Source organism: Lynx canadensis, chromosome B3, assembly GCF_007474595.2.
Source record: "Lynx canadensis isolate LIC74 chromosome B3, mLynCan4.pri.v2, whole genome shotgun sequence".
NCBI classification, from domain to species: Eukaryota; Metazoa; Chordata; class Mammalia; order Carnivora; family Felidae; genus Lynx; species Lynx canadensis.
In genome coordinates this window covers 34,797,994-34,818,762 of record NC_044308.2, presented here as the reverse complement: position 1 = coordinate 34,818,762, position 20,769 = coordinate 34,797,994, and the positions used below count along the sequence as shown (strand labels likewise).

Sequence of the window (20,769 nt, the reverse complement as noted above, 5' to 3'; positions counted from 1 at the left end):
CTGCAAATAATTTCACAGAATGATATATTATTTAACTTCTAAGAAGCTATATAATTTCTGAATATCCTTGTTAACTCCAATGTAATGTTCTTTAAATTATAAAAACAGCACCAAAATAAACACAGCTAGCATGAGTTGTCGAGAGGATATTAGTTAACTCACAAAAAAAGAAAGCAGTTTTCTCCTCTCGAGTAGGATAAACTAAAACTTAACATGTGATCTTAGTACAACATTTTATTGACATCTTATTCCTCCACTAAGAGTTGACACAAAAAGAAGTATAATTAAACTTCTCATGAAATAGTGCCTAAATAGAACATGTAACCATGAAAGACTAAATTCAATTATCTTACTTTTTCCCACACAGCCTATTACAGCAAGGGCTCCTTACAAGTACTAACTCATGGATAAAAGCTATGTGCTGTGAATACATTCCACCATTTTAACAGGCAGGTTTTACTGTTGTTCAGTTAAATCTACACTGTCTTGCCCTGGATCAAGAAGAAAATTAACAACATGGAATAATTTCGCAGCCTTTAGTCTGCTTTTAAATTACCTTTCAATTTACCAATGATCTTTAGACTAAGACTACTGTAATTTAGCAATTACTTACACAGCTTTACAATTTCCATACTTGCTTTATTACAATCCAATATTTATCTAATCTTAAATACTTCTCAGGTGACATTCATTTTCTCAACTTAGAATCTTAGAATTTTCCAGCTTCAAGTGATCTTAGACATCACAAAGGCTAACTCACTCTGCCTATAAATGATGGTATGTAAAAGGGCCTCTCAAAGCCCAAATATTTATCAGTTCAGGCCATGGGAAGTGCTGACCTTCCCATGCAATGCAAACCTGTATCTACCGGAAGCAGTATAAACAGGTTAGAAAATCAGACAACACTACCTCTTGGAAGCTTTCCTTATTCTGAGGTGAATTTCCAACACACAGGATATATATTGGAATGCAAGGAAAAATACATTTCAAAGTCCAAAAAAATGACTTCTGAAGTCAATTAGAGAGACTTTTTTCAAAAGAAAAAAAATTAGAAAGTCAAAAATTAGAGAGATCAGTTGGGAATAAACTGACTTCGTAGTTGGCTTCCCCTTTATATGGGTAAATATGAAGAGTTAACCGAACATGGTTAATGAGGCTTACTATCAAAGACAATGAACTTGTAATTCAAATCTCTTATTTAAGCTACTGTCGTCAAAACACTCTAGAGGGCAACAGAAACAGTACTATCGGCTTTTATTAAACTCAGAACACCAAGAACAACTTTTCTTTGAAAATGAAGGCCTTATTCAATGTATACTGAATTTCTGTATTCCATTTTCGTATTCAATTAATACACAATACTGTTTTCCTCTTTTTAAAAAGGTACAAATATTTTTAATTAAAAAACAATTACCTGTGAATCTGTCATGTACATTTGACCCTGTTTGAGAAGCATATCTTCTTTTCCTACATAAATCCAAATAAATGAGATCTTAACTGAAATACTCATACCAAATAGGCTAAGAATTAATTTGGTGTTATTATCTCTCCTCTTATTCAAACTAAAGAAAAGCATGAGTTAAAACATAAAGTTATCCTCGTTCTAAAATACCCCTGTTTTTCTTTATTTTTTCTAGACACATAAGGGAAGTATCTATATTGTTCTGAGTAGAAACTAAGTTGGTTTTTAGAAATATATAAGACTGTTAGACTAAATAAGCTACATGATTATTATAAAATACATATCTTATAATCAGTCAAAATAAAAATGGTGTTCTTTACAACTTACGGGATAAACATTACTATTGTACGTAAAGGATAATTTAATATTTATTAGGAAGCAAAAAATGGATTTTGTAGAGAAATTCTTTAGAACTAGCAAACAAAAAACCGAAGTTAATACTAATTACATATACTCTTAAGTAAGAAATAATTATTTATGTAACTTCTCATTTTAAAATGCTTCCCTGCATTGAGACTATATCCAAAGATTTCTCCAAATGAGAAAACTATGTCATGTTTCTTTTCATAAAAAACAAGTTCCAAATATCACAAGACAAATATCTACTAATTAACAAGGTAAGTTTGGCCATTCATACAATATCCAACTTAAAAATACAAGTGGCTAGGGAACATCGGAGCCTCAGGATTACCAGATTTTCTGTTCGAGGCTACAGCAGTCATCTTAACCTCTTCCTGCTTCGATGTGTTGAGGTTTAACACACAAGTAGTTGACATTTAGCAGCAAGAAGGGCATATACAGTTAGACAAAACAAACAGACGTAAACATTCTCCCTTGTCCGAACTGGGTGAACAGTCATGATAATCTATGCTTCCATACTTACGGTTACTGAAATGACTTCCTGATCCTAAATGATCACTCTGAAATCAGAAGCATAAATTAAAACATTTGGGTGAATATTGCTTCATTTTGTTACATTCTGTATCTATTTCAGTTCTAAATGATCCAACCATTAAAACCACATTTTCAACATTCCTTGTTTCTCCCGAGTATTACTCTACTTTAAAACCACAAAAAAGTCACAGCACTAGCAACAATTAGAGAGATCAGTTGGGAATAAACTACTTCACTAGGCATTTTAATAAAAGCAGCCAAGTGTTCCAAGGAAAACTTTTATTGCTCAAAAGAAAAAAAAAAAAAAAACAACTGAGCCCCAAATGAACTACAACTTTCAGCGCATGCTCTTTGCTGCTGTTTTACCTCAAAAGGAAGAAGCTGCCACCTGTGCCTCCAATACTGACTCTACCCCTGTTGGGAGCGGGAACCCTACCTCACTGCCTGTGAAATATTGGTGTAACCTCTTTTTTCAGAATTTATAAAATACAGAAAACTTTGGAAGGCAAAGGGAGACAGAGAGCAGAAAAGGAAACTGAGGCACAGACCTACACACAGTTAGTAATCAATCCGTCAATGTGTCAGTTAGGAAAAGGAGAATAAGAAAAATTTTAGGTACTCTGAATTGAAGTGTGTTTGAATTGCTCCTTTTTTTTCAAGTCAGAATCTAACAAACAAACTGAAACATATACCTTCAAGAGTAAAGATACACAGAGGTGAAATTTAACCAAGGAAGTGAAAGGCCTATACTCTGAAAACTAAGAACCTTGATGAAAGAAACTGAAGATGACACAAACAAATGGAAAGATATTCCGCACTCATAGACTTGAAGAATTAATACTGTTAAAATGTCCATACTACCTTGGGGCTCCTCGGCAGCTTAGCCGGTTAAGCGTCAACTCTTGATTTCAGCTCAGGTCACGATCCCATGGTTCATGGGATCGAGCCTCACTATCAGCGCAGAGCCTGCTTGGGATTCTCTCTCTCCCTCTCTCTCTGTCCCCTCCCCAGCCTGTGTGCACACGCACTCTCTCTCAAAATAAATGAATAAACTAATTTTAAAAAAGTTTAAAAAAAAAACCTCTAGACTACCCAACGCAGTCTAGAGGTTCAATGCAATCTCTATTAAAATATCAACAGCATTTTTCACAGAACTAGAACAAATAATAGTAAAATTTGAATGGAACCACAAAGACCCCAAATGGCCCAAGCCATCTTGAGAAAGAAGAACAAAGCTGGAAGTATCACAGTCCCACATTTCAAGATAAATTACAAAGCTGTAGTAATCAAAACAGTCTGCGGGGCACCTGGGTGGCTTGGTCGGTTAAGCATCCGACTTCGGCTCAGGTCATGATATCACGGTCCGTGAGTTCGAGCCCCGCGTCAGGCTCTGTGCTGACAGCTCAGAGCCTGGAGCCTGTTTCAGATTCTGTGTCTCCCTCTCTCTCTGCCCCTCCCCTGTTCGTGCTCTGTCTCTCTCTGTCTCAAAAATAAATAAACGTTAAAAAAAAATAAAAAAAACAGTCTGGTAATGGCACAAAAACAGACACCTAGATCAACATAACAGGACAGAGAGCCCAGAAATAAACCAGCGCTCATACAGTCAATTAATCTATGACAAAGAAGGCAAGTATATACAATGGAGAAAAGACAGCGTCTTCAACAAATGGTGCTGGGAAGACTGGACAGCTACACGCAAAAGAATGAAACTGCACCACTTTCTCATACCATACACAAAAAATAAACTCAGAATGGATTAAAGACCTAAATGTGAGATGTGAAATCAAAAAGCTCACGGAAGAAAACACAGACGACAATCTCGCTGACGTCAGCCACAACAACATTTTTCTAGATGCCTCCTCTGGCAAAGGAAACAAAGCAAAAATTAATTACTGGGGCCACATAAAAATAAAAAGCCTTTGCACAGTGAAGGAAACTATCAAAAAGATAAAAAAGCCACCTAGTGAATGGGAGAAGATATTTGTAAATGATATATCATATATCTGATAAGGAACTAATATCCAAAATACAGGAAGAACTTATACAAGCCAACCCTCCCCCAAATAATCCAATTTAAAAAATGGGCAGAGGGCCTCAAAAGACAGTTTTCCAAAGAAGATATACAGATGGCCAACAGATACATGAAAAGATGCTCAGTACCACTAACCATCATGGAAATGCAATTGAAATCACAATGAGATATCACCTCACACCTATCATAATGGCTAGTATCAGAAAGACAAGAAATAAGAAGTGTTGGCAAGGATGTGGAGAAAAAAAGAACCCTGTGTTCTGTTGGTAGGAATGTAAATTGGTGCATCCACTATGAAAAACAGTATGGAGTTTCCTCAAAAAATTAAAAATAGAAATATACCATATGATCCAGTAACTCCACTACCGGATAATTTACCCAAAGAAAACAAAAACACTAATTTGAAAAGATATATGCACTATGTACAATAGCCAAGGTGTGGGAGCAACCCATGTGTCCACCCATAGATGAATGGATAAAAAAGATATGGCATATGTACACACACACGCACACACACACACACACACACACACACACACACACACCAAGAACTATTTGGCACTTGCAAACCATGGATGGACCTCGAGGGTATTATGCTAAGTGAAATAAATGAGACAGAGAAAGACAAATGCACTTATATGTGAAATCCCCAAAACGAAACAAATGAACAAACAAAAAGCAGAAACAGACACATAAATATAGAGAACAGTGTTATGGCTGCCAGAGGGGAGAAGCTAGGGGAATGGGCAAAACAGATGAAGAAGAGTGGAAGATATAGGTTTCTAGTTATGGAAGGAATAAGTCATGGGGATAACAGGTACAGTACAGGGAATAGCATCGTAACAGTGTCGTATGGTGACAGATGGGAACTACGCTTGTGGTGACCACAGCATAACACACAGAGTTGTCAAATCACTAAGTTGTACACCTGAAACTGTGGGTCAACTATTTTCAATTTAAAAAAGGATGTGCAGACGTAGTTTGTGTTTGTGTATCTGTATTAGTACTAATAGCTATGTGTCAAGGTGATCTAGGTGACCACAATAAAAATGGTCCATAGTTCTATAAATTAATGCCACTTCCACTAATCCTTAGTGCCCCAAGGGTATGGAAAGATATCTGTAGGCTTAGTTAAGCTCTTTGTTAGATGTAATATTAAATATTAGAGTTTGCAATAGTTGCTAAATGGGCTTATACATGTATGGGTTGGGAGAGGCCTATCCGCATAATAAGGAGTTCAAAAAACTTAGTTTGGGTTTATTACCTTTACTTGACTACTCACATAAAAATGGATTGATGAGTTGTCTCATAAAATTAGTCTCATTCTAAAATACCCGTATTTTTCCACGTTTTTCTACAAACATAAGGGAACTGCCTACATATTATATATACAAAGAATGTAGCATTTCTGTTGGCAGTTTAGGAGGAACTTTTAGCATGTGAGAGGACACAGTTGTAAATATTCAATATTTATAAATAATGCATTCTTAGTTTTTATTTTTTTTATTTGTTTTTTTAAATTTTTTTTTCAACGTTTTTATTTATTTTTGGGACAGAGAGAGACAGAGCATGAACGGGGGAGGGGCAGAGAGAGAGGGAGACACAGAATCGGAAACAGGCTCCAGGCTCCGAGCCATCCGCCCAGAGCCTGACACGGGGCTCGAACTCACGGACCGCGAGATCGTGACCTGGCTGAAGTCGGACGCTTAACCGACTGCGCCACCCAGGCACCCCGCATTCTTAGTTTTTAATGGCTGCTGTCACAAATACTGGATCACATGTAAAGTGGACCCTCTAATTTTCTTTTTGAAAGTAAAAACTTATTTCTAATGTAAAAATTCATCAAAATGAATTATTTATTGACTAGAGAAAATGTCCCCACTATAATATGTGCAAAAGTTACAAAACGATATTCCCACCTCTGGCTGAATGTGCACGTAACACAAGTTATGCACAAAGCAAGTTCTGAAAGGAGATCAGTCAGGTACGAAGAGTGCTGGGATCATAGGTGTGTTTATCTTCTGTTTTTAGTCTAATAATATTTTCTAAATTTTCTAAAATAAATTATGTATTGTTTTTATGAGAAAAAATGTTATTTTTCTATAATATATTATAATCTTACTGAAAATTATAGACTTGACTCCAAGTTTGTCTACAGCTCCAGAAAAACATGTTAGTCTTAAGATGTGAGTGTCCGCTCGTAGAAGAAAATACAAAAATAGTACTCAATTATAGGTATCCAACTTTGATCAATACTTCAAAAATCCTATATTCACAACTGTATTTTCTCATTCAAGCCATACTGAGGATAAAACTAGTCAGACTGCCTGGGTTCAAGTTCTGGCCCTGCCACTTACTATTTATAGAGCCCCTCCATGCCTCAGTCTCCTCACTTACAAAGCAGAGTTAAAGTAAAATCTACCTTACAGAGTCGATGTGTTTATGAAATGCATGCAAAGCGCACAGAGCAGTTCCTGGCACATGGTTGGTGCTATGAGCTGTTAACTGTTACAAGTTTCACTATTAACCTTAAAAACAGACATGTTCAAATGTGAAAGACAGAAGCCACTATACTAGTTCTAAATTAGCCTATAAACCTGTATCTCTGAATAATCTTCGGGATTCAGTCATATAAATGCAAACATGCTTTTATTTTTTTCAATGTATCGAGGCATAAAATACATGAATATTAAGTGCACAGTGCAATACATTTTCTGCATATGCGCACCCTGTGTAATCACAACCCGGATCTAGAACATTCCCTGCACCCTCAGAAGCTTCTTCATACCTCTAGTCAGTAACCCGTCACCAAAAGGTGGCCTCTACTCTGACCTCGTTCACTATAGATTTGTTTTGTCTGATTCCGAATTTCATAAAAATGGAATCATGAAGTATGTACTCTTTGTGTCTGATTTCTTTCACACAACATTATGTCTGTGAGATTCATCCATGTCTTTACTTTTTGTCACAGCTACATGCATTTTTTTCATTTACAAAGAAAAAAATTACTTTTGTTATGTCCTTTGGAGTTCTATTCCCCAATGAAGATAAAAGATTCACACTGAATCAGCCACCTTCTTCAGTGACCCCAGTGATGAACATTTATAAAATATATATTACGGCCTTTCAAAACAAACCTGTGCAGTTAAAAATCAGGAGCGTGGTCACTGTTGGTGCAAGAAGTGTGGGTAGTGACAGGAAGTAAGAATGAGGAGGCTTTCAGGTATTGGAGATGTTCTGCTTCTTGATCTCAGTGTGTTTGACTTATGAAAGTTCTTCAACACATATACACTTTAACAAGTGTACTCTATAATGTATACTGTATTTCAACAAAAAAAATTTTTTTAAAAACCATGACTTTGGAAAACATAAGAGCTAACTGATCCAACCAAAGTTGAGTATACGATCTAAGACTTATTAAGACACTACTCTCACCAAAGTGGTCTACTTAAGGCATATACACACAGACTCTTGAGATAAGCCTGGAAAGATACTATTCATTTATGACACTTTGTTATTATCACTATCACAATCATTGCAGATTTACAGGTAAAAGTATGAAGTTTTGTAAAGGTAAAGATGGACAAAGAGGCAAGCTAGGGAAGAGATACTGGGACGGAAGAGAACGCCAGGCACACATTGGTCAATTTCAGGCGTCTCGTTTAACCTTTACAACAACTCTGTGGAGAGGGGGACAATCCCCCCCAATTTTGCGAAAGCGGTAGCAAGCTCAGAGACTTTAAATAAATTGCCCGAGTTTGCACAATAAAGAAAAAAGCGATCATTCAAATTTAAGTCTGACTCCAAGCTCCTTATCACTGCCCATTTTGTGTTATATGAAATAATTTATTTAAGCTTTCTATACCTCAAAATATTTAAATCTATTTTTCAGAGCCTCGATAGTTCTCAGGCTTTCTTCATGTTGCTTTTCTTTAGCTGCCAAAAGGGACTTCAGCTTTTCTTTCTGAAATGGAAAGGAATAAATACAGAGCAAAATCATTCTGTGCTTGCAACTGGGTTAAAAATGGGTTTCAGAAAATGTGAATTAAAATTACTTTAATTTTTTTTAGTATTTTTAACTATTAGTAGAGTTGAAAATTTCTACAAGTATACTAATATAGAACACATACCAACAATACAATGAAAAATTCAAATGTCTGTTGTTTGTTTTAGATCTTATTATTTTCAGACATTTTGTTTGTAGTGTTTACAACTTTACATCTTTTCATAAGAAGTTTCACAGAAAATCAGGCATTCAGAGGCAATGACAACAAAATGTTTATGATAACCCATGCTACTGTACTTAACGTGTATTTTCACAGTCACACGTACGTTTTGTTTTCCCCTTTAAGCAATACCCAGAAACAGAATCCTCATCCCCAACTCAGTTCAAGATTCAAACCTCTCCAGCAGTACCATTTTCCATTTACGTAAGATTTTATATCTTTAAAGTAAAACCTATCATCCTACCTCACTTTCCAGATCATCAGCAACCATTACTTCCTAAATTTAAAAAGAAGAAATGTACTTTCGTTATTAAAAGGCATGAACTTGGCGAGTATCATTTTAAAAGACTAGCGTGTGTCTTTAGGATTGGGAACAAGGACACAAGAAGCACACGTCTCTAGGTGACCAATTCTGTGGTCTGAGCTTTCATCTGTTTTTCCCACTAACCAGGCTCAGATGTACTGATTCTCCTGAGAACCTATCACTTATCAACTCCTACTTACTCCTCTTCCTCACGTCTTTTGTCTGCTCCTTCCTCTCCAATCCCGGGGCCCCCACTAGAGTTCAGAGCTTTGCTATCACCATTTACCAACAGTATTTCTCTGTTCTTACATGTGACACTGAAAGTTTCCTGTAAAGATCCCAGTAAGATATAACTTTCCTCAAGGGCAAGGACCTGGCTGTACCTCCTTTAGCATCTAGCACGGTGACTTAATGTGACAGGCGATCATTAACGATTTGTTGTCAAGGACGATTACTGGTAGTAAAACATTTAAAAAATTTTTTAGATGATGTAGATTCTTTACCTCATTCAGCTGTAGTTGTAAACCGTTGACTTTATCCAGTAATATTCTCTGTTCTTGCTGAATTTTTCTCAACCTCTCTTTCAAATCTTCATTTTCAATCTCCAGATCCTTAAATAGTAAAGATAACAGGTGCTAGACTGGCCTTAAAAGAGCAATTCTTATGGAAGAAAATTTTAGAAGTAGTTTGCTATCATGTATGGATGTATACATCTATAAAACGGCTTTAAGTCCAAATACACAATAGTTTCGATGACATTTAAATGATCTAAAATTTGTAGATCAGAAATCATACACAGTCATACTCATTTTATCGTGCTTCGCTTTACTGTGCTTTGCAGACACCGTGTTTTTTACAGATTGGAAGTTTGTGGCAACCCTGCACTGAGCAAGTCTATGGGTGTCATTTTTCTAACAGCATTTGCTTACTTTGTCTCTGTGTCACATTTTGGTAACTCTCTCGATGTTTGAAACTTTTTAATTGTATTTGTTACCGTGACCTGTGCTCAGTGATCCTTGAGGATACTACTGTAACTGTCTCGGGGCACCATCTGTGCCGATCTCAGATTATAAACTTAACCAACAAATAGTGTTTATGTTCTGACTGCTCTACCCACTGATCCTTCCTCTACCCCTCTCCCTCTCCTCAGGCCTCCCTAGTCTCTGAGACACAACAATACTGAAATTAGGCCAATTAACAACCCTACAGTAGCCTCTAACTGTTCAAGTGAAAGGAAGAATCACATGTCTCTCACCTTAAATCAAAGGCTAAAAATGATTATGCTTGAGGAAGGCATGTCAGAAGCTGAGAAAGGCCCAAAGTTGGCTCTCCTGTACCAGTTAGCCAAGTTGTGAATGCAAAGGAAAAGTTCTCGAAGGAAAAAGGGCTACTCCAGTGAACGAATGAATGATAAGAAAGCAAAACAGACTGACTGCTGATATGGAGAAAGTTTTAGTGGTCTGGATAGAAGATCAAACCAGAACCATCCACAACATTCCCATAAGCCAAATCCAGAGCAAGGCCCTAACTCTCTTCAATTCTATGAAGGCTGCTAACATATCATCCATGCTACAGTTCATGGATCAAGGAGTAATTTCAACTTTCAAGGCTCATTAGTTAAAAAAATACATTTTGGGGGTGCCTGGGTGGTTCAGTCGGTTAAGCATCTGCCTTCGGCTAAGGTCGTGATCTCACGGTTTGTGAGTTCGAGCCCTATGTGGGGCTCTCTGTTGTCTGCATAGAGACCACTTCAGATCTTCTGTCCCTCTCCCTCTCTCTGCCCCTCCTCTGCTTCCTCGCTTTCTCTTGCACTCTCAAAAATAAATTTTAAAAAATTTTAAATAAAAAAATAAGTACATTTTGTATGTATTGTATGGCTGCCTTAGGTAGAGATTCTTCTGATGGATCTGGGCAAAGTAAATTGAAAACCTTCTGGAAAGGATTCACCTTTCTAGATGCCATTAAGAATATATCAACATTAACAGGAGTTTGGAAGAAGTGGATTCCAACCCTCATGGAGGACTCTGAAGGGTTCAAGGCTTCATTGCAGGAAGTACCTGCAGATGTGCAGCAAATAGCAAGAAAATTTGAGTTAGAAGTGGAGCCCGAAGACGGGATTGAATTCCATGATAAAACTGATGACTTGAGGAGTTGCTTTTTATGGATGAGCAAAGAAAGTGGTTTCTTGAGATGGAATCTACTTCTGGTGAAGATCCTGGAAAGATTATTGAAATGACAACAAAGGACTTAGAATATGACATAAACTTAGTTGATAGAGCAGCAGCAGGGTTTGAAAGGATCAGCTCCAATTTTTTTTTAAATGTTTATCTCTTTATTTTTGAGAGAGAGGGAGAGAGAGAAAGAGAGAGAGAAAGCAGGGGAGGAGCAGAAAGAGAATCTCAAGCAGGCTCCACGCTGTCAGCATGGAGCCAGACATGGGCCTGGAACCCATGAACCTTGAGACTGTGACCTGAGCCGAAATCAAGAGTAGGACGCTTAAATGACTGAGCCACCCAGGCTTCCTGGATCACCTTCAGTTCTGAAAGGAGTTCTACTGTGGGGAAAATGCTACCAAACAGCATACTACCAAGAAAACCTTTGTTAAAGGAAGAGTTCATCGACGTGGCAAACTTCATTGGGATCTTATTTTAAGAAACTGCCACACTCACTTCCACCTTCAACAACTCACCACCCTTAACAGTCAGCAGCCATCAATACCAAGGCAAGACTCTCACCAATAAAAAGATGACAGCTCACTGAAAACTCCAATGACGTCTAGCATTTTTCAGCAATAAAGTACTTTTCTTTTTTCTTTTTTCTTTAAAAAAAAAATATTTATTTAAGCAATCTGTACACCCATCATGGGGTTCGAACTCATGACCCCAAGATCAAGAGTCGCATGCCCTTCTGACCGAGCCAGCCAGGTTCAGCAATAAAGTATTTTTTTAATGTTTATTTATACTTATTTTTGAGAGACAGAGAGGCAGTGAGAAAAGGAGACAGAGAATCCCAAGCAGGCTCCACATTGTCAGCACAGAGCCTGATGAGAGGCTCGAGCTCACCAACTGTGAGATCATGACCTGAGCTGAAATCAAGAGCCAGACACTTAACCGACCAAGCCAGCCGGGTGCCCCAGCAATAAACTATTTTTAAATTATGATATATACATTGGGGGTTTTTTTAGATACAACGCTGCGTCACACTTAACAGGCTACAGTAAAATGCAAAAATAACTTTTCTATATACTGGGAAACTAAAAAGTTCATTTGACTCGCTTTATTGCAATATTTGCTTTGCTGCAATATTCACTTTATTGCGATGATCTGGAACTGAACTGCAGTCTCTCCGAGGTATGCCTACAGACGACGGTCCTATGCTGTCTAGTTAATACAAGCATATACAACACAGCAAACCACCATGATTCTAGTAAGTACAAAATAAAAGAATCACCTGGAAATAGAAAATAGAAGAATATGCCACTTTAACTTCTGTTTAACATCTCTCAAGTTCATGCGAGTGTTCTACTGCTTTTGCTAACCTAATTATTATTTCAGTGTTCTGATGACATGTTTAAGGCTCCAATTTAGGGCTATAGTTCACTTTCTTAATACCACATAGTAAACTAAAAAAGCCCAAATAAAATGCTTTTGTTTTATCATATGGAAAACAGCTATACAATGTATATTTTAACGGTGTTTCAGTCATAAAATAAGCCGTTTAATTATGGAATCTTCCTCTGACATTAATCCACATAATAATTATTTTTTGAACACTTTGATGAACATAAAATATTGTGTGCTTAACAAATGATTTTTTTGATCAAAATAAAAAATACTTGCATTAGACAAAAGTAAATATTTATTTACATTAATAACTATCATTTTTAATCACACTATTTAAACTTGTATTCATCTTTTAAAATAAATACAAATTTAGAATTTATGGCCCAAAACAGATATATTTAAATCAACAAAAAGTTACGTAAAGTTGTTAAATTATTTGCTCCTAATACATATGAAAACGATACTTTCTGTAAGATAATACAACCCAACCATTTGTTTCAAACATCTTTTAGAAGATATGGCAAGAAAACAGAATCACAAAACATAACAGGCTGCCCTCCTTTCTCCCACTCATTTTCTCTCGTTTCTTGTTCCTTCTCCTCACCCGACCCCACTACAAACAACACTGCCATTCGCTGCAAAGGAAGACACCACTTTTTTCTTTTTACCTGAATGTTTGGATGCTCCCTCTGACCTGACTTCATATTTACTTCATCTAGCATGTATGGCAGATTTCGCTTTGGTGAAACATAAGAAAACACAGGTTAGCCAGTAGGAAAATACAGAGAAGGACATTTTCCTCAGTAGGCAATGATCAGCGCTCTGAAGCTTATCCAACGCTAAATTTTGCTGTACAAAAAACACAAGGTGGCAGTGTTTCCACTTAAAACTCCAAATGGACGGCAACTCTTAGGTTTTCAATAAATCAAGTATGATGTATTTTGAAATACGAAGACATAACAAAATTTAAAATCTGAATTGTGAAGGGTTTATTTTAACTAAAGTCACCAAGATTTAAAAGGTAGGATTCACGCTAGACCCAAAACTAACATTGCGTTAGAAGGCATCATCAACTATTCCCAAAGGAAAAAATCTAGTATTGAAAATGAAGAAGGAGGGGGACTTACATTAATGTTAAAATGAAATATGGAAATTATTTACTTTTCTAAGCACTGAAAAACAAAACAAAGGGTGTGGGAAGAAAGAGAGAGACAATCCTCTGACCAGAGCTATATAGAAGATCTCTAAAATGACTCGGTTCAGGACATGTCGTTTTGTACACTGACCGCTTTGAAACCTTACTCCAGCCTACAGATGTGCTTTCATAAAAACATTAATAAGACAGCGTAAAACCTTTTTTTTTGGCCCCAACTGACCTTTTCATCTACATAATAGTTTAGAAAGCTATGGTCTTCCTTTTTGAGAGCTTTAAAAAAAAAAAAAAACTAATACTTTAATTCTCCCAGGTTTTTTTTTTTATATTTTGTATTATTTGTCGAGTTTTGTTTCACCAGGTGTTTTAACTACCATTCTAATGAGAGGGGCAAGGTCCCATTAGACAGATATTTCATACCTACGATTTGGTCCAAACTACATTTCTAGCCTCATTCCTTCCAGCAAAGGACTGTTCCTCATGTGAGATCTGACCTGCTTCCTCATTCTACCTTCACCCCCGCCTTCCTTTCAGAGGGCCCTTCATCATCTGACATCTGCTTACCTCGCCCGCCTCTTCTCCTCCTCGGTCAAGTGCATTATCGCTCCTCCACTCTGACCTTCTACTGCCCCGTGGACATGTTCAACATGTTCCTGTATCAGGGGCTGGCACCTGCCCTTCCCTCTGCCCGTGAGGCTTCTCCTACAGAGCCCTCGTGGCTTCCTTCTCGCTTCCTTCAGACCTCTGATCAAATGTCACTTCCTGAGAGAGGCCTTTGCTGGCCACGCCATCTAAAATAGCTTCCTGCCCTCTCCTTCTTCATCCCCTAATCCCGTTCCACTTTCCTTCAAAGTGTATGCCAGGATGCTAACTACTAGTATTTGCTTGGTTTTCATTTCTCTCCCTAGGCGGGGAGCAACGCGAGGCAGGGACTTCGCACAGCACTATGATTCCATGGCACTTAGGACAGTAATTGGCATATAGTAGGTGCCTCACAGATGTCTGTTAAGCAAACAACTGAAGAAGTCTTATTTTGAAAACTATACTGTGGTCTTCTTGATAACAGGGATTAGCTGTCCCTTAGTTCAGGAACAAATCCTGTTTACAGCAGATATTTTTAAATGTATTCAATAAGTAACGGGAATAAGTGAGTTTTACTGTTCCTAGCAGAATATTAACTCCATGCATTCACTTAGATAACTCCTAGAGCACTAAACAGAATACCATTCCCACATTAATATTTGGCAATTCTTTATCTTAACTATCTCTGTAATTCAGAAATCACTTTGGTCTGATCCCATGTAAGATGGCTGATACAGACATAACAGGGTACAGTTTGTTTTTTCACTCCACTCCCACTTAGGTTGCGTGAGGAATGGAAGAGAAGGGTGAAATGGCTGCTCCAGATGGAAAGGTAAAGTGACGGCAGACGTGACCCATGCGTGAAGTATGACTTAATTCTGATGGGTGGAAAAGGAGAACATGCGTTAATGTAGCTTTCGGATTCTGGTGAGAGGAAGAGAAATGATGTTCAGAGAGAATGATGATCAGGACTTCTCAGAGGGTACCTGAGGCCTCTCTCCGGGGTTCGCAAGTGCTCAGGCTCCTCTCACTAGAGAAAAGCAGAAAGCCTGGAAGGGAACAGCCAACAGAAAAGGACAGCTGCCTACGCTAGCTTTGAGCAAGTCGGTGACCGCGCAATACGCCAGCCCCCTTACTCTAACCTAAAGAGATCAGGGGAAAACAGGAAGACATCTACTGAGACAGGGACACAAAACCAGGGTGACACGGTGTTTTGATAACAAGTTAGTACAAAGTATGAATCATCTCATGCATTGTATCTCAAAGTCCTCGTTAAATACCGATAAGGCGAAAACAAAAAGCGCAAAAAAGCAGAATAGTAACAGTGGTATTGAAATCACAATATATAATTAGTTTTGAATTCTGTTTTCTTCATTTCTTACTGCATTAGAAGAATTTCCCGTAACAGTAAACATTTCGCTCTCTTATTAAGGGAGAGTAGAGGAAACTGTTAATGCCCTACCAGGCTAAAACTCATCATTTAAGAATCTCCACAAGGTACAATATCTCATATTTGAAAGGGCTGGAGGCTCAAGGCTGGCAATCAGGACGTGATTTATTTCCCAGTGGATATATTCACTGTATGACTGTATCACTGTAATTGAGATTCACTGTCTCAAGCTGAGTGATTGTATCAAAGCCTCAGGATCTAAATATCTGGGTTCTACAGGGGCATGATTAACCGAGGAGAGAGAATAGCATGCACTTAAACTCAAAACAGTTATGTATAATCACTAACCTGTAAACACTTTACTGAAATTGAACAATATATATAATTTTTAAAAAATAAAATGAAGACCTACCTGTTGTAAAGATGGTCCTTTCTTCCAAAGTTCTCTTCCTGAAGATTTAAAGAGAGAGAGAGAGGAGAAAGAGGAATAGTAAAATGGCAAGTTAACTTGGATAGATTACAGACTATGGATTCCCTAATACACAACTGAGTCATTAAAGAAATCAGTTTTAAGTTTCCTCTAAAGCTTGCTACTTCACAGGTAAAGTGACAGGGACCTATTTTTTACCTGCATTTTTTTCTTTTCTTTTTTTTTTTTTGCTATGACTATGTCGAGGTAGATAATATTCAATGCTAGGAAGTAGAGGCAATTGCAAACTGCGAAATTTTAAACACTTTTAAATTGGAAGGTAATTTGTCAATATATATCAAAAGCTTAGAGAAATGTGTATATCCTGAGACCCATGATTCAATTTCTAGGAACTGATCCTAAGACTTATAAAAATATGCTAAAACATTTATGCATAATGACAGTCACTGAATTCTTATGCATATTAGTAAAAACTATAAACTTAAATGACACATACAGAAAATTGCTTAATTAAATCAAACTTAAATATATGGAATTTTAGGGGCACCTGGGTGGCTCAGTCAGTTAGGCATCCGACTTCGGCTCAGGTCATGATCTCATGGTTCATTGAGTTCAAGCCCTGCGTCGGGCTCTGTGCTGACAGCTCAGAGCCTGGAGCCTGCTTTCGATTCTGTGTCTCCCTCTCTCTCTTTGCCCCTTCCTCACTCATGCTCTGTCTGTCTCTCTCAAAAAAAATAAATATTAAAGAACATATGTGGAATTTTATGCATTAATAAAAATCACAATATAGACAAAATGTTTATCTAGGAGGGAAAACTCTTCAACATTTATTACACAAAAAATAACCTGCAGCTCACTGTAAGTGAGCTTAATTTTACGCATAGGCAAAAGACTGAAAGGCTATTCCTCAAAATAGTAATAAGGAGTCTTCAATGGTAGGATGAGTAACTAATTCTACTTGTGCTATTCTGTATTTCCCAATTTCTCTTTCATAAAGATAGAGAAATACTTGGTACAGGTATCTGAGAAATATTGGTTGAATATTTTATATACATGTTTAAACAAGGATTCTTTCTTTAAAACTTTTTAAGTAGAAAAGGTCAGCGCTACATCCCTCCTCATCAAAAAAATACATATATACTAGTAAAACGCACTTGATTTGGCTCTTTCTCCTCATTGAACTTACTCCACAGAACGGGGTTTACTCAATCAACTGGCCAATATATGCACCAAACACACTGCTCCAAACAAGTGACTGCTAAAATCAAATACGCAAAGCTGCGGAACAGAGGGAGACAGACCAATGACGTGCATCATGAAGTAAGGTTTTGCTTCTTACAAACCGTGGTTCCACCATCTAAATCTTTCAAGGCTGCTCTTTATTAAACTAGACATTTCTAGTTACTTTGCTACCTACCTTTGTTGGTATTTTCCGATGCAGTCTTCAGTAAACTTAGGATGTCCAGATTGTCACCAATTCTTGCATAGTAAGAGCTGTCATGGCCCAGGGCATCCAGCAAGCTTACATCAGCACCATTTTTGATTAAGACTTCTACAGCATCTTTACAACCATACTCACAACCTAGCATGAGAGCAGTTCTAAAAGAGAAGACAAGAGGCACAAAAGACCTTGAGAAAGATCCAAGAAGATATTTCAGAAACCTTCCAGGGGCTCCCTTCTTAAAGAATAAGTATTACTTATTAGGGGCGCTTGGGTGGTTCAGTCGGTTAAGCGTCCGACTCTTGGTTTCGGCTCAGGTTATAGCTCATGGTTCATGAGTCTGAGTCCTGCATCAGGCTCTGCAATGACAGTGCAGAGCCTGCTTGGGATTCTCTCTCTCCCTCTCTCTCTCTCCCACTCCCCCCCCACCCCGCCTCTCAAAAAAATAAAGGAACTTAAAAAAAAAAAGAATAGGTATTACTTTAAAAAGTCATATTTGTTATACATACTGATTTTACTTCATAGATTTAGCTTCTATTTTAACTTCATCACATTTACAAAGACATTTGCTGTGTGTCTTAGTTTGCAGAACTGAAAACCTCACATCACCTTACATACGCTTGTTGCTGCCGCTGCCGAACTCGCCGCAAAATCTTCCAAAACGGATACTGTCACCCATCCATTCAAAACCCATAGCTATAAACCCACGCTATGCGAGTCCCTTCATGAACTGAACCTTGTATCATGCAAACCTCTTCACAGCGTCCCTTCTACTCCAAAACAAGAATCAGATTCCCGTTCTGATTTCTCTCCTTGGAAGAGCTTGCCTTCTCCTAACCGGGGACCTTCGCATCCTCACACTTAATTTCAAAACCTGCCTCCTCTATAAACCTTCCTCAACTATCCCCATTATCATGGACCACCGTAATAGGATCATTAGCACTGAAACCCTTTGCAAATAGTAATAATGTAATTACACAACTGAATCATCATGGAGATGTGGAAGGACGCTGGAAATCATTTTGTCCCATTCCTTGTTTTACTGCTGAGGAAACTAAAACATGACGAAATGGAGTGACTTATCCTATGTCTAACACTGTCTTTGACTGTGAACGTTGGATTTTTAAGGAAATGGACTCTTGCCTTAGTCTGTGTATACTCTGTTTCTCTTCTCACTCCCCAGTAGTTGCTGGAATACAATTTTATATCCACCAGGCACCAACAAAGTTTTTTTAATTAGGGAAAAAAATGTTATAGATAAGACAGGAAAATAAAGAAATACAGAGTGTCAGAAACTAAGATTTTAATTTATTTTTAAAGCCATCTGCTACCTAGCCTATTTAATACATATTGCCCTACCTTACTCTGTGTGTGTGTGTGTGTGTGTGTGTGTGTGTGTGTGTGTGAGAGAGAGAGAGAGAGAGAGACAGAGAGAGAGAGAGAGAGACATTCAAGTGCTTGGGAAAATATAAGATTAAAAAATAATAATAACATGGATTAACCAGATCATCCCTCTCTGATCCTAAACTTTATTTTTAAACCAAATGTTCTTAGTCATGCTTAGAACCAGATTATGGTATCTGCAAAAACAAAGTAATGCAAAAAAGCCACTTCCTTAATAATCACATTAATGATTTAATTGCTTAAGAATTTCCTCCTTTGAGAGGTCTGAACAATACAAACAAGTAGAACTATAAAATCTGACATCTAAAGACTATTTTATTATACTTATCTGCCTCTAGTGAAATACAAAAAACAGGATACATGTTTAGAGGAATAAAATTAAGTCAAACGAAAGCAAAAATTTTACCAGTCATCATTTACAAAACGCCAAAAATTTGTTATAAATTATTGTAATGCTTCAACTAGGGGATGGGATGCATTTCAGATACTTCGTTGTCAGAAGCGTGACCATAAACATGAGAATTAATGCAGTGCCACAATACACTAGACCTACAGGAGGGGAAACGGAGAATTACAGACAGAAAGGCTAGTGCACACCAAATAAAATGACATCGAACACAGAAGCAAAAATAAATGCAGGGAACCTCGGGGTACAGAAAGGAACTCGGTTTCAGAGAAGGAGACAGCACTATGCCCAGGCGGGGTAAGGAGAGGGAGCACGTTGGGGAAGTCTAAAGAGAAAAACGGCAAGCTCCAGGACACCCAAGAACCTTTACTCTCAAAAGATTCACTAACGAAGAAGCAGACTGTAGATGTAATTTTTTATTCCTCTCCCCCATATCTTATTTGAGCACATTTCTCATTGAAAATTGTTTTAAAACTTTTTTTTTTTTTTTTTTGGTTCGGTCTTACATATTAATCCTTTATTTTTTTTTTTTTGATGGCGCATCATTAATTTTTTTTAATGTTTGTCTGTTTATTTATTTTAAATATAATTTATTGTCAAGTTGGCTAACAGCAGCCCCTCTGGAAAACAGTGTGGTGGTTCCTCCAAAAATTAAAAACAGAACTACCCTACAACCCAGCAATAGCACTACTGGGAATTTATCCAAAGGATACAGGAGTGCTGACGCATAGGGGCACATGTATCCCAATGTTTACAGCACCGCTTTCAACAATAGTCAAATTATGGAAAGAGCCTAAATGTCCATCCACTGACAGATGGATACAGAAGATGTGGTTTATATATACAGTGGAATACTACTTGGCAATGAGAAAGAATGAAGTCCTGCCATTTGCAGCAACGTGGATGGAACCGGAGGGTATGATGCTAAGTGAAATAAGTCAGAGAAAGATCTGTTTTCACTCATATATAGAACTTGAGAAACTTAAGAAGACTTTAAAATAGGGGCGGTGCTTGGTGGCTCAGTCAGTGAAGCAACTGACTCTTGATTTCGGCTCAGGTCACGATCTTGCAGTTTGTGGTATCGAGCCCCTCATCAGGCTCCGTGCTGACAGTGCAGAGCCTGCTTGGGATTCTCTTTCTCTCCCTCTCTCTCTACCCCACCCCCGCTCTCTCTCTCTCTCTCTCTCTCTCTCTCTCAAAATAAATAAATAAATAATAAATAAATAAAAATTCTTAAAAAAAATAAAGTAAAAATAAAATAAATAAGTGGGACATGATTCCTCTTTCTTCAGTTTTCTGACCTGAACACAGGCTCCAATCACTGCTTGTATTCCACATTTACCCTGTCATCTTCCCCTATTTCCCTCTCCTTCCTTCATTAGACTCTGGGGAAAAAAGGGGAAAAAAAAAAAAAAGAAGTAGGTGCTAATTCCAAGGAAGGGGAGATCTAAGGGGGAACAGAAAGGCCAAGGCACAGTGGCA

At 37.6% G+C, this 20,769-nt stretch overlaps 1 protein-coding gene across 2 annotated transcripts in view; it reads right to left on the bottom strand.

Moving 5' to 3' along the window:
• Positions 1-20,769, bottom strand: part of UACA (uveal autoantigen with coiled-coil domains and ankyrin repeats) — a 47,361-nt gene that overhangs the window by 10,594 nt on the left and 15,998 nt on the right. The window contains exons 8-15 of one of the 2 annotated variants that reach the window (XM_032593611.1): positions 17,454-17,635; positions 16,019-16,056; positions 13,150-13,218; positions 9,422-9,529; positions 8,859-8,891; positions 8,254-8,352; positions 2,346-2,382; positions 1,415-1,467 (exon numbers count right to left, since the gene is read on the bottom strand). In XM_032593611.1, coding sequence (XP_032449502.1) covers positions 1,415-1,467; positions 2,346-2,382; positions 8,254-8,352; positions 8,859-8,891; positions 9,422-9,529; positions 13,150-13,218; positions 16,019-16,056; positions 17,454-17,635 — 619 coding nt within the window. The remainder of the gene's footprint in view (positions 1-1,414; positions 1,468-2,345; positions 2,383-8,253; positions 8,353-8,858; positions 8,892-9,421; positions 9,530-13,149; positions 13,219-16,018; positions 16,057-17,453; positions 17,636-20,769) is intronic. The other variant, XM_030317797.2, reaches the window with a different exon arrangement.